Below are 12500 nucleotides of genomic sequence, written 5' to 3'. Positions count from 1 at the left end.
ATGTTCTACCTTCCAGAATATAAGTAGTGGAGTTTGTTGGCCTTTGCTAAAGCACCAAGAAGTACAGATGTTGCCTGATTAGCGAGAGGCTAGTAATGTGGACAGTGTATTTTAATCATATTCCAATAAGGTGTACTAGGAAAAAGCAAGTTGGCAAACCTATACCATGGCTTTACCCTCCAATAATAGAGGCAGTTAATAGGCCTTCCTAGTGGTATTGTCTTAACTTGTTGCAGACAGGTATCAACAGGTACCTAACAGAAAGTCTTTGACCCGAGCCCAGGTCAACAATGTGCTAACAATCTCAGTAGAAAGCTGGAAACTCCTATATATCATACTTTTGTAAATAGAGGAATGCAACAGCTGCTCAGGGATAGTGAACCCATGATCATTGTGTAGATGCCAGAGCTTAATGTGGTCCTATTGTAGAAATTACTGGAAGGAAAAATATAGATAAGTTTTTGACATCCATGATAAATTTTAGATTTTGTAAGTAAAAGTAGAATACATACTTTGCAAATAGAATAGGGTTAACAAATTGGATGTGGATTGTAAGAAGATATAATAAATTAGGTAATTTTAAAATCATTTTTAGATAATTTACAATCAGATCTTTTCTTTAGAAATATGCAACTCTTAATCCTATACCTCTGGATGGGATATGTGTCATGCCATACTAAGAATGGCCATCTCACCACAGACATTAAAGTCATGCCTTGATTATCTTAGCGACCTGCTGCTTTTGCAGAAGTATAGGCTGAAAAATAGCATTAAGGCTGAATTCTTGTTTGAATCAGAGTTACAAATCAGGATTTTATTGGCACATATATGGGATATTTATGTGCTGTCCTGGAGTTTATGTCTTTTATCATTTAAACCAACTTGGAGGTATAGAGCTAAGAATATTCTGTAGTAGTATGCAGTGTAAGAGTCTTTTAATACTAAGGTAATGGTACAGTTTTTCATGAATAGAAGAAATGACCCAGGTGTCAGATATCTGGAGAAAATGAATAACAGAAGATTCTGATCTTTCTGCAGTATGTCTATGAAAAATATCTTCGATGAGGATGGTGTGGATGATGAATTTCACATAAACGAACAGTATGCTTCCAAATATGATGGATGGAGACGAAATGAAGAACTGCAAAAGTGTAAGTAAATTTATGCCTTTGTCAATCTGTATCTATATTACCTAATTCATAAATCTTGAAATCTGTATTTATATAATTATAAGATTACTTTTTATTATATTTTCCTGGTTTCATTGCTCATGTTTTCTTCTTTCAGTGAAAGACAAGTATGGAGATGTTGATGATCTTGAAGAGTCTGAAAGCTCCTCTTCGGATGATGAATTTGCTGAGGTGTGTTAATTTTCATTTTTGGATGTGTGTAATGCTAACTAAATGCTATTGATGATGTTTGAATAAGTTGAGCAGTATATTTTGCATATACTTTCGTGGATTATATGTACCACATTTTCTTTTTAAAACAATGATGCATACACGTACCTAGATATAAACATAAACAGTATAAGTAAAAATATACCCATTGGTAGATGTGTGTGTGTGTGTGTGTGTGTGTGTGTGTGTGTGTGTGTGTGTGTGTGTGTGTTATATGGATTATTTGCAATAAGACAGATTATTTCTGTATTAATTTATCAAGTTATATCTTTTCCTTTTCAGCCCGACAACCCCAAGTTCAACAAAGCTTTCCTCAAGGCCCTCAGTGCAATACAGTCAAAAGAATACAGTGACTTGAAAGGCAAGCCATTCTTTACTGAGGAAGATTATGGACCGAAAAAGAAGAAGGAAAAAGAGGAGAAGCCCATGACACTTAAAGATTATGAGCGTCACATTATCCTAGACCATGGAGGGAGACTGAAGATGACGAAGAGGAAGAGGGTAAGTGTTTGGCCAGTCTGGTGAGCTCTGGGTTCTGTTCAGATAAGCCATGTTTTTTTTTTGTTTTTGTTTTTTCTTTTGTTTTTTCTTTCTATCTTCTAGGACTGAAGTAATATATCCAATAGAAATATGAATACAGGTTGAAGATTCATTAAAAACTAATTTTGCGCAGAAGATCCAGCAGAAAGAAGAACGTTTCATTTAGGACAAACGATGACCTTATCAATGGCTTCAAGAATGACGTGGAGAGCAGTGATGATGACGACCTCTTCACATCGGGGCTTTTTAAAGTTAAAGAGTCACAGAAAGTAGAAAAAAAACATGAAGAGGAGGATGAAGTATGGACCTTTCCTTTTATTGATATATGTATAAATATATATATATTTTTTTATTTTTTATTTTTTTTTTTTCCAAGTATTCAATGGATAAAATCATTTGAGATATGTCTTTTACCCTGTTACTTCTGTCATTTAAATCAAAACCTCATCCTTTATGTTTTAAGTTTGTGTTCCTCTTATCAAGGCAAAGCCTTTGTTTTTTCCCCCAAAAGGAAGATGTAATTAACTTCGTCAAAGGTAAGAAGAAGTCCCTAAAGGATAAGGAGGATGAGGCCATTCTGCAGACCCTGAGAGATAAGTGGAGCAACCCAAACATCTCGAAGGATGAGAAGTGGCTTGCTGACTTTTTCCTCAACCAAAAGTAAGGATAAGTGGCTTAATTTTATGTCAGAAGAATAATCATATGCTTATCTTATGAATGTATATGACATCAGTTTCCCAGTGACTATGTATTTGTTTGATTTTACAGTTAACTGAAATATTGTTTCAGATATCTAGAAGAGGAGGATGGGAAGGTCGAGCGAGCATATAATGAAACCGTCATTGATGAGGAAACTTTGTCAGATGATGAAAAGACCTTGGAAAAAATGGACGATTTTGACAGACAATATAGATTCAGGTAAGTTATTGTGAAAAAGAGGAAGTAGCAAAATTTCTTTCAACCTTGCTTATTCCAGTTATATATATATATATATATATATATATATATATATATATATATATTTTTTTTTTTTTTTTTTTTTTTTTTTTTTCAATTTATTATTGTTTTACCCGGGGAATTAGTTGTAGTAATAGTTGCATCATCATTACTATTGTCCTTTCTTGTTGCATTATTTCCAGGTTTGAAGAACCAGAGCAGGAATTCCTGAAGCACTATCCAAGAAATATTGAGGATTCACTCCGAGCAAAAAAACAGAAAAGAAAGGAGGTGCGTGAAGCCTATGAAAAACGGAAGAAGGAAGAAAAAGAGCAAAAAAGACAGGAGATTGCTCGACTGAAATCCCTCAAATATCAGGAGATTCAAGACAAAATTCAGAAGATCAAACAAGCTTCAGGAAATGAGGATATAGATTTAGGTGTAAGTAGAAAAACAAAAACCACAAAAGTTTGTCTTTTATTACTATACTCTAGGAGTACTTGTTACCCCCATTTCTTTTTCCCACTTTTCCTTTTTTCAACTTGATAATTCATCTCCATTACATTTGTCAGAATGATGAACTGGAGGAAGACTTTGACCCGGAGGCGCACGATGCTAAGATGGCTAACATGTTTGGGGATAACTACTACAACATGGAGGACGAGGATGATAGAAAGCCAGTGTTTAGCGATGATGACGATGATCTCAGTAAGTTTGCTAAGTAACGGTAAATCCTTTTACAGAGTGTTGAATCTGTATAGTTTGGGCGAATTAGCTGTTGGAAATTTAGGAAATCATTTTGTGGAATACCTATATGTGTTCTTCCCTTTCACTGATTCTATTGTTTCTAGTATTAACACCATAGATATTCTTTAACACCCTTCTGCCTACAGATCTACAAAGACAAGCACTACACCTACTAATTTCAACATGCACAGCTTTGCACACACAACAATAAAAATATTTATATTAATTAGTGTACCTTAAACTTAATGGCATAGTTATTACAACCTGTTCTCCTATGATGCATTACAGAGGATTATGATGAATATGTGGATAAATACGGGAAGAGTGTTGTGGGAGGAGGAGGTGATGACTCAGACCAGTGTGATGATGGGGAAGAGCAAGAAGAACAGGACTATGATGAGAACTTTGATTATGAAAATTTCAATGTGAGTATTTTACTTTTAATTCTTTTTCCAGAATGTAAGTATTGATCGAGTAATTTTTTGACTTGCAGTTATCATGTAACACAGAGAACTGTAGATTAACCAAAGAAAAGGTCAAGATCCGAAATGGAAATTTTGTCGCAGTCAGATATAGCTTCAACTTGGCATCTTTACTTTGGACAATTTTCAGTTGTGTCATTAGAAAGGATATTATTAAGTTTCTCTTTTCCAATGAAATTGCTTAACATTAATTTGATTATATTTTTTAACTTGATTATAATTTGCTCTATCTAACATTGCTATATGTAAAAGAATACCAGAAATGGACAGCATACTACAAAAGTTTAACTTTTGTCCAGGTTGTTCATATTATTGTATAATATTGAGTATTGTTTAATGAGAGGAGTGGCTTAGGTAAGTAGATAGAGTGATGGTGAAGTTCTAATGGTATTATCATTTTGTCTAGATGGATGCTGATTATGATCCAAATGAAGAATCCAAGAACAACCAGCAGGAAGTTACAGAATCCTCATCCAGAGTTAATCGCAGAAGAAAGTCAAAGTTTGCTCGGGCACTCAAGAAAAAGAAGCCTGTGTTTAACCCTGATGAGAAGGATTTTGACTCCTATTTTAATGAGTATTACAATCTCGACTTTGAAGACATTGTGGGAGGAGTGCCATGCCGGTATAAATATCGGAAAGTAGAGGCAAATGACTTTGGTCTGTCAACTGAAGAGGTTTGTAGATTATGAATTTTTACACTTATCATTATCTACAATCCAGACACACTCACTCACACGCTCACACACATAGATGAACATTTATATGTACGCAGTCACTCAAGCGCACACATGTACATGCACATTTATATGTATGGAAGCATACATGCACTCACTCGCTCACTAACTCATTCACACATTGTCACTCAAACACATTTATTTAATACTTTATATAAGTAATGTGTATTTATATTTTTTCCCCTATCAATTTCATTATATAGAATGCTAACAATCACGTGATTTTTTTCTAGATTCTCAACGCTGGTGTTACTGAGCTCCAGAAATGGATCCCAATTAGACAGATATTAAGACATGACAGAACAGATGCAATGGAGAAGAGAGATCGGATCAATTATAGGCAGCGTGCAGAGATGCTGCACATTAAGCAGAAAATTCTTCCCAGTCTTTTTGCCGAGTGAGTCCTCAATATGGCCAAATTTTGGCTTAAATCAGTCATATAGGCACTAAATACTGCAGCAAGAAAACTTAGTCATGAACTCAAATATTTGATTTGATTTTTTATTATTATCATTATCATTATTGTTATTATTATCATCCTTTTTTTTTTATTAATTATTATTATTATTATTATTATTTTTTGTTTTGTTTTGTTTTTTCTTTTACATAATATCTAAGGCATTCTTGTTATTGATTTTCTTTCATTTACTCTGCATGGGTTATTGAATATTGGCTTATGAAATTATTATTGAACATATCTTCATTTAATGTGACCCATTTTTCTGTGGGACATGAATTTATAATGTTCAGTCATTGATCAGCAATGGATGTAAATTGCTGAATTGTAACATTTGAAAAATATATTTTCAGAAATCCAGAAGATATTTTAGAAGCAGAGGAAGAAAAGAAAAGACAAAAGAACCTGAAGAAGAAGCTAAGACGACAGAAGAAGCTAGAAGAGCAGGAGAGCATGTTAGGTGAAGGTAGCACTGAACTAGACGATGGAGAGAACACAGAAAGATCTCGGAAAAAGCGCGAATTAGAAGGAGCCAATACAAAATCCCCTAAGAAGAAGAGAAAGGAGGAGGAGGAGGAGGAGAAGGAGGATGAAGTCAAAGAAGACCAGAATGGGGAAGTTGAAACACCAAAGAAAAAGAAGAAGAAAAAGAAGAAGTTAGCAGCCATTGAAGGACATCAAGAACCAGAAGTAGAAACAGAAACATTCACAGAGGAGAGAATTGATGAAAAAACAACAGAGGAGGAGGAAGAATACCAAGAACCAGAAATGGAAATACCAACAGAGGAAAGTCATAAGAAAAAGAAGAAAGTCGTTGAAGAAAATCAGGAAAATGAGAACAAGAAGAAGAAAAAGAAAAAGAAGAAGAAGAACAAAGAGGAAGCAGAAGAGGAGGAGGTAAAGGCACAAGATGTAAGTGAAGTAATTAAGCCTCCAAGGAAAGAGAAACGGAAATGGAAGAAAAATGGAAAGGAAGATCCTTTCCTCCAGGGAATATGTGATGCAAGACTGGCAGCATACGGAGCAAACCCAAAGAAAATCAAGAACAGGGTGAAATATGGGAAAAAATCTGTTGACTGAAAAAGGGGAAGTAGTTGTTTTCATTCTGAGTATCTCAAAAGGAACAGCTGGGAATTTTTTATAATTTACACTAATAAAGTGTATTTTGCCAGAGTTTCTACAGTTTTTTATTGATACCTCTTGGATTATATGGACAGGAAATAAACATCTAGATTCATGCACAAAGCAAAGCAAAAAATATGTGATGTATTTTGCAATGCTTTGGCACTTTTTTCTACTTAATATAATGTTATACACCCAATAGCAATCTTTCTGGTCAAGTCTTCTCACTAATGAAATAAATATTGTAAAACAAACAATCTCTTCCTGGGTAGCTCCATTTCATCTTTCCCATTTACGTATTGGCCACACCCATCTAACCCTTCTATTTGATGCCACATTCTGATCTGCCCCTTTGTTCATTATGTAATGTTCCACTTTTATTTCCACACATTGTTGTCCTGCCCATGCTATAACCCTGCTTTCCCTCACCGACCTCCCACCTACCTGTCAGACACCCATATGGAATCCTACACTTGACAACCTGTTCTTCAAACATATATCTTCAAAGTTATGGAATAATTTTCTAGAAAGGATCTTGCATAAATGCAATCTCTGGCACTTCATCCTTCACCACCAACATAAAAAATATTGAATATTAATGGAACTACTCAACATTCTTGATAAAACTGCACTGATGAGTTCTATTTTGGTTGTGCATTGATTGATGAGCTTGATTCATTAATGGAGTCAAGAGTTAAAACATTTTTGCTATACTGGGGATCATCATTATTCATTACTGACATTTTGTAAATATGTTAGTATTTGTTTCACTTTCATCACTAGGGTTCCTAAAGTTTACACACATGTTCTCGAACACAAGAAAATAAAATGTAATGTGAATTTATATATATATAATTAAATGATATGTAAAATCAATTGTATATATTATATGTATAATCAATTATAAATATTATATGTATAATCAATTAGATATATTATATATAAAACTAATTAATACATTATATATAAAATTAATTAATACATATATAAAATTAATTAGTTATATAAAATTAATTATATATATATAAATTTAATTAGATATATATAAAATTAATAAGATATATATAAAATTAATTAGATACATTATATATAAAATTATATATATATATAGAATTAGAAATATAGAATTAGATATTATAAATAAAATAGATATATAAAATTTTGATATATAAAATTTTTATTAGATATTAAATTAATTTCATATATATATAAAATTAGTTATATATTATATATACAATTAATTAGCTATTATATATAAAATTTATTATATATATTATTTATATAATTATATATATTATATATAATTAATTATATATATTATATATAATTAATTATATATATTATATATAATTAATTATATATACAATTATATACATAATTATATACATATATTCACATGCACATAAGCACATTAAAAAAAAAAAAAAACACGCACACGCACGCACTCACTCACTCACTCACTCACTCACTCACTCACTCTCACTTCCGCATCCAAATGGACTGAATTTATCACTACTAAGGCAGCAAAGTGCCCATGGAACCTGCTAAGTGAGGTCTCATTAATCACACAAGTATTTTCATACATAACATCTCAAAGAACTTATTCTTACTAATTTACCAATAACTTTTTTTTTTACATATTTTAGAACTTGTGTGACATCTATTATCTAGAGAGGTCGTCACCTTCACTCTGGATAGCAAAGTTATTAGTACTATTTATACCAATAATGAAAGGATAAAAATAACATTTCATCTTACAGATAAAGCAGACCAGTTTTTATTTATCCACTTGTATCCCATCACATTGTCTTAACGTGACCACCACACACCTCCGTGACATCGGCCAAACATCAATGTGATGCTTTCCTATTCAAAGGCCATACACCTTTAAGGTAGAAAGTAGGACTAAAAAGGTATGCAAAAATTGATCTATATTACCAAAGCTTCTCCACACAGTGGAAACTGTTAACAATAATTGCGTCTTCATTATGTGGATAAAGCTTTACATATAAAGGCACTGAACAAATAAAACCATGAAGTTAGTCCATATAACTGAGATAACAGTAGCTTTGCTTAATATATGTTTTACAGAACTTATAAAACAGCTTTAATTCCATATAAGTAACAATTTTGCAAACAATCATTTTAATATTGATTAGACCTTCCTACAAGTAAAGAAAACAAGAAAAATTTAAAATAAATCTTGGAGAGTACTGCACTTTATCGAAATCATGTCAAAACAGTGTGTTATCCACGCTCAGTTTTATACTTTTTTGCAAATCTGTACGACATCCTCATCATTTAGCTCGTGATCCTTGCCAACCTTTTGTGGTTGATGCTTAACTGAGCTGCCCCAAACCAAAGCACTGAAAAGAAAAAACTTCTGTTAGTGAAATAATCATTTGCACTATATTGTATTGTTTAAAAAGCTCAATAACCTGCAATGGAAGATTTCATTTACAAATAGTATATATTAAAATGTATGTATATTTTACAGTAATTTTCTGTGTTACATACACTTTTGTTTTAAGAAGCTCAATAATTTGTGAAGTAAGATTTCTTTTACAATTAATGGGCGTTTGTGTATCTCCAAATTGATGCATATTTTAGAGTAAACAGTAAGTGCTTCTTTTACACAGTTTCACTCTCTATTTATATTTTGGACAGGGAGACCACTTCATGAAGCAAATCATTTAGCTGCAACAGGTACATGACAACAAAAACTACTAACATGTAAAGCACCTAAATTTCAGCACCTCAGTCCTAAAACATTATGTGCATAAACTGAAGTCTTCGCCAGCTGTGTATGGAGGTTTAGTGTAAATTAGGCTATTTTCACCACTGCACTATTTATAAAATAATAATAATAATAATAATAATAATAATAATAATAATAATAATAATAACAATAATAATAATAATAATAATAATAATAAATACATATATAAATAAATAAGAATAATAAATTTATTTTTAAAAAATGAGAATGATCTGGCAACACTTCCCTAGATTATGGCAGAGTTTGGTTGGGAAATAATAAAAAAAAATAATAAAGATGAAGTGGCCTTTTTGGTTACTACAACGTGCATAAAGCACACAAACGCAAACACAAGCGAGCCACTATGTCTAAATGAAATGCCAACAATTGATGTAAATATTCAAACTGCCACTTAAAAAAACTGATACCACCCAGAAAAAAATGTAAAAATCTAAGTCCCATAGAAAAGGGTAGTCAGATTAGATGGTGATGACCCCCTTAAAGCTAGTAACAAACAGTTACAAGCTGCATAGGAGTGGGTAGTGTGAAATAGACAATTATAAATGTATCATATATACTTGGATTTCATGCAACAGAGAGGGTATGGGAATGAGTGTAGAAAATTAAGCATTTACAATATTTCTAACCCAAATAAGTTACTTCCCACCTTACAAAGAATACAAATATAAACCATGTATACTTACTATTTGAACTCCCTTATAATGGTTCTATGAATTTTGTTACAGAAATCTTCCACAGTCTTCCTATCTGTTCGCAAAACAACTGGAGAATTGTAGTCAGGCAACTGGCCTTTTGGTTTTGTATAGCTGAAAAGAGAAAGGTCACATTATACAATTGGATTATGAAAAAAGTGTTTATTTATTCAAACCTTTACTTTCCAAAGTTGTCTTAGAGACAAATAGTGACCTAATTGACCAGACAAAATATAAAGATGTAAAAATATAATAATGTTCTGTGATTCCAAAGTCTAGTGCATATACTAACAAAATATAAAACCTATGAAATGAAAGTGTGATAACATCTTTATATACATATACATATACATATATATACACACACACACACACTCAACCCATCACTGAGTATGTACACATTCACAGAGTGAAATGATATGTTTATATCTTAGCTGTATGGATTACTAACTACTTACCACCTTTACTCATTTCAACCTATACCCATGTCAAGCCAAAAAATGTGGGCAGTGTATTAGTATGCATGCTTGATTGATATGTGATTGGCCTGCATTTTCTACTTATAAATTCAAAGATGTGAAAATGTGTGGCAAACCTGTGTTATTTGTTGCACAGTGCAGGAGTTATAAGGGGGAAAAGAAGTGAGTGTGAGAGAGTGAGCAAGAGATTCCGGGGAGTTAGGGAGTGAGTGAGCAAGAGTGTGTGGAAGTGAGGGAAAGAGAGAGAGCAAGAGAGAGGGAACGAGGGAGCGAGTGAGACAGCAAGAGAGCTAATGAGAGAGCAAGAAATCCATATTACAAAATGCCAATAAACACGAAATAAAATCTACATGTCTAAACACTCACATTCTTGTCAAGCTGAGGTACTGCCACATTCTCTCAAGCAAATCGTCGAAGTTCCATTTATGGTGAGCGGATATGGGTACGCAGTGGGGGATGCGGTAGATGATGTCCAATTCCTCAATGCTAATCTGATCTGAAGGAATGGAGGAATCAATTTACTTTTGTTGCCATTTTCTATTTGGAGTAGAATTTCCTAGTTCTATTCCAGCAAAAAGGAAAATTATAATAATCACCATAATAATAATTGCCAATTAGCCATTTCAGTCTTATTTATCAACTTACAGCCTCAGAGAAAGAGAAGAAAAGAGAATACTTTCATTGTCTAGTTCTAAACAATTTTTACATATGTAAAAAAAAAAAAAAAAAAAAAAATTGCTTCTACAGAATGACTTACCAATCTTATTAAGCAGGTAGATGCATGGGATGTAAACACGGTTGCCTTCTATCACATCAATCAGGTCATCAGCTGTGGCATCATATTTGAGGACAATGTCAGCATTGTGGATGCGGTACTCTGCCAAGATTGTCTGTTGGATGAAAGATAAAAGATTAAAAAAAATAAAGTAGATGATTAATTTCCATGTTATAAAAATAGTTAGAGTGAAATATATTACTATAATTCTTTGCTGGAATGTGGGCATAAAAAAAAGGGTTTACACTATCCATATTACAAATTCTCAATATGAATGGTTTGAGGCCTAATAACATATCTTATATCATATTTTCAGTTAATAATGGATACATTCTGACTGAATCTTAATTGCATAATGTATTTACTTTTATAAGCTTAGTCAATCAATTATGGTATCCCTAAAAAAATTAAATCAGAACTGACATTTTGTTTGCTATCTTGACTCTCTAAGTTAGACTTCCATCTAACACATTTCCAAAAACATTTTAATACAAAACTTACCTTTATAATACAAAACTTACCTTTACAAGTTCCAAGTCCAGTTCTGTCTGAGGTACAGCACACTGCAAGTTTATTCCACCTTTCTCCTTCTTACGGAATGTGATCTGTGGAGGCTCCTGTAAAAGATGAAAAATATAAAAATTACTGATTACTGAAAAATATTTCCACCAGTAATAATAATGCACAGTCCACATAACATACTTTCCTTTTACACATATGTGATATATGTATTACTACAACCATCATAGAAGTCACTTGAGTCATAGTCAAAGCTACCTGTACAAGATTTGCTCTGCCTTACTCAAGAAGTACTAATATTACACATACTGAATAGTAATCCTGTGTGTATTTGGTGGAGTTACATAGCCCAATAAGCTATGCAGAGGTTTTCATATGTCTGAAATTCTTTGGAGATTTACACACAAAGGCTCCAAATTAAATTCTACAGGATATTACTGTTGCACTTTTCCCTAGTTACAGTGTTTTTGCATTGAGAGAGAGAAAAAAAAAATCAGAACTTATCATGAAGAGATCACTTTTTGATTTAGGACCAAACATCTATCAGCATTCCTTTGGTAGTATCTAAACCCATAACTTAGCCTGTCAAATTCTGAATTCTGAGTAACTGCATGCTGGACATGTATCTTATGATTCATAAATAAAGATTACACTATGATCTATCATTTGATCTCCAATAACTTACTTTGTTCAGTCTGATGCCAAAACCTTCCAGTTCATGAGTAATCAACTTCTTGTGTCCAAGAGGCTTCAAAACATCAAGGACAATGAAAATGAGAGAACAGGTGCGAGCCACAGCAATGACCTGCTTACCACGACCTTTGCCATCCTTGGCT

General features: G+C 32.7%; 2 protein-coding genes across 2 annotated transcripts in view; one reads left to right on the top strand and one right to left on the bottom strand.

Annotated features, from left to right (window-relative positions):
- Window positions 1-6474, top strand: part of LOC125025588 (protein KRI1 homolog) — a 7117-nt gene extending 643 nt beyond the window's left edge. The window contains exons 2-14 of the mRNA XM_047613613.1: window positions 1039-1151; window positions 1288-1361; window positions 1683-1901; window positions 2027-2040; window positions 2074-2239; window positions 2452-2600; window positions 2730-2858; window positions 3080-3317; window positions 3449-3584; window positions 3912-4048; window positions 4512-4781; window positions 5075-5238; window positions 5652-6474. Of these exons, the coding sequence (XP_047469569.1) occupies window positions 1040-1151; window positions 1288-1361; window positions 1683-1901; window positions 2027-2040; window positions 2074-2239; window positions 2452-2600; window positions 2730-2858; window positions 3080-3317; window positions 3449-3584; window positions 3912-4048; window positions 4512-4781; window positions 5075-5238; window positions 5652-6378 (2535 nt within the window). The 5' untranslated portion in view covers window position 1039 and the 3' untranslated portion in view covers window positions 6379-6474. The remainder of the gene's footprint in view (window positions 1-1038; window positions 1152-1287; window positions 1362-1682; window positions 1902-2026; window positions 2041-2073; window positions 2240-2451; window positions 2601-2729; window positions 2859-3079; window positions 3318-3448; window positions 3585-3911; window positions 4049-4511; window positions 4782-5074; window positions 5239-5651) is intronic.
- Window positions 6475-8174: 1700 nt separating this feature from the next.
- Window positions 8175-12500, bottom strand: part of LOC125025932 (GTP-binding protein 128up) — an 8716-nt gene continuing 4390 nt past the window's right edge. The window contains exons 4-9 of the mRNA XM_047614275.1: window positions 12350-12500; window positions 11667-11762; window positions 11128-11260; window positions 10737-10866; window positions 9883-10005; window positions 8175-8786 (exon numbers count right to left, since the gene is read on the bottom strand). The exon at window positions 12350-12500 is cut by the window's right edge and continues 29 nt beyond it. Of these exons, the coding sequence (XP_047470231.1) occupies window positions 8684-8786; window positions 9883-10005; window positions 10737-10866; window positions 11128-11260; window positions 11667-11762; window positions 12350-12500 (736 nt within the window). The 3' untranslated portion in view covers window positions 8175-8683. The remainder of the gene's footprint in view (window positions 8787-9882; window positions 10006-10736; window positions 10867-11127; window positions 11261-11666; window positions 11763-12349) is intronic.

Source organism: Penaeus chinensis, chromosome 5 (assembly GCF_019202785.1).
Source record: "Penaeus chinensis breed Huanghai No. 1 chromosome 5, ASM1920278v2, whole genome shotgun sequence".
NCBI classification, from domain to species: domain Eukaryota; kingdom Metazoa; phylum Arthropoda; class Malacostraca; order Decapoda; family Penaeidae; genus Penaeus; species Penaeus chinensis.
The sequence above is the reverse complement of the archived record's forward strand: the minus strand, read 5'-3'. Positions and strand labels throughout refer to the sequence as shown.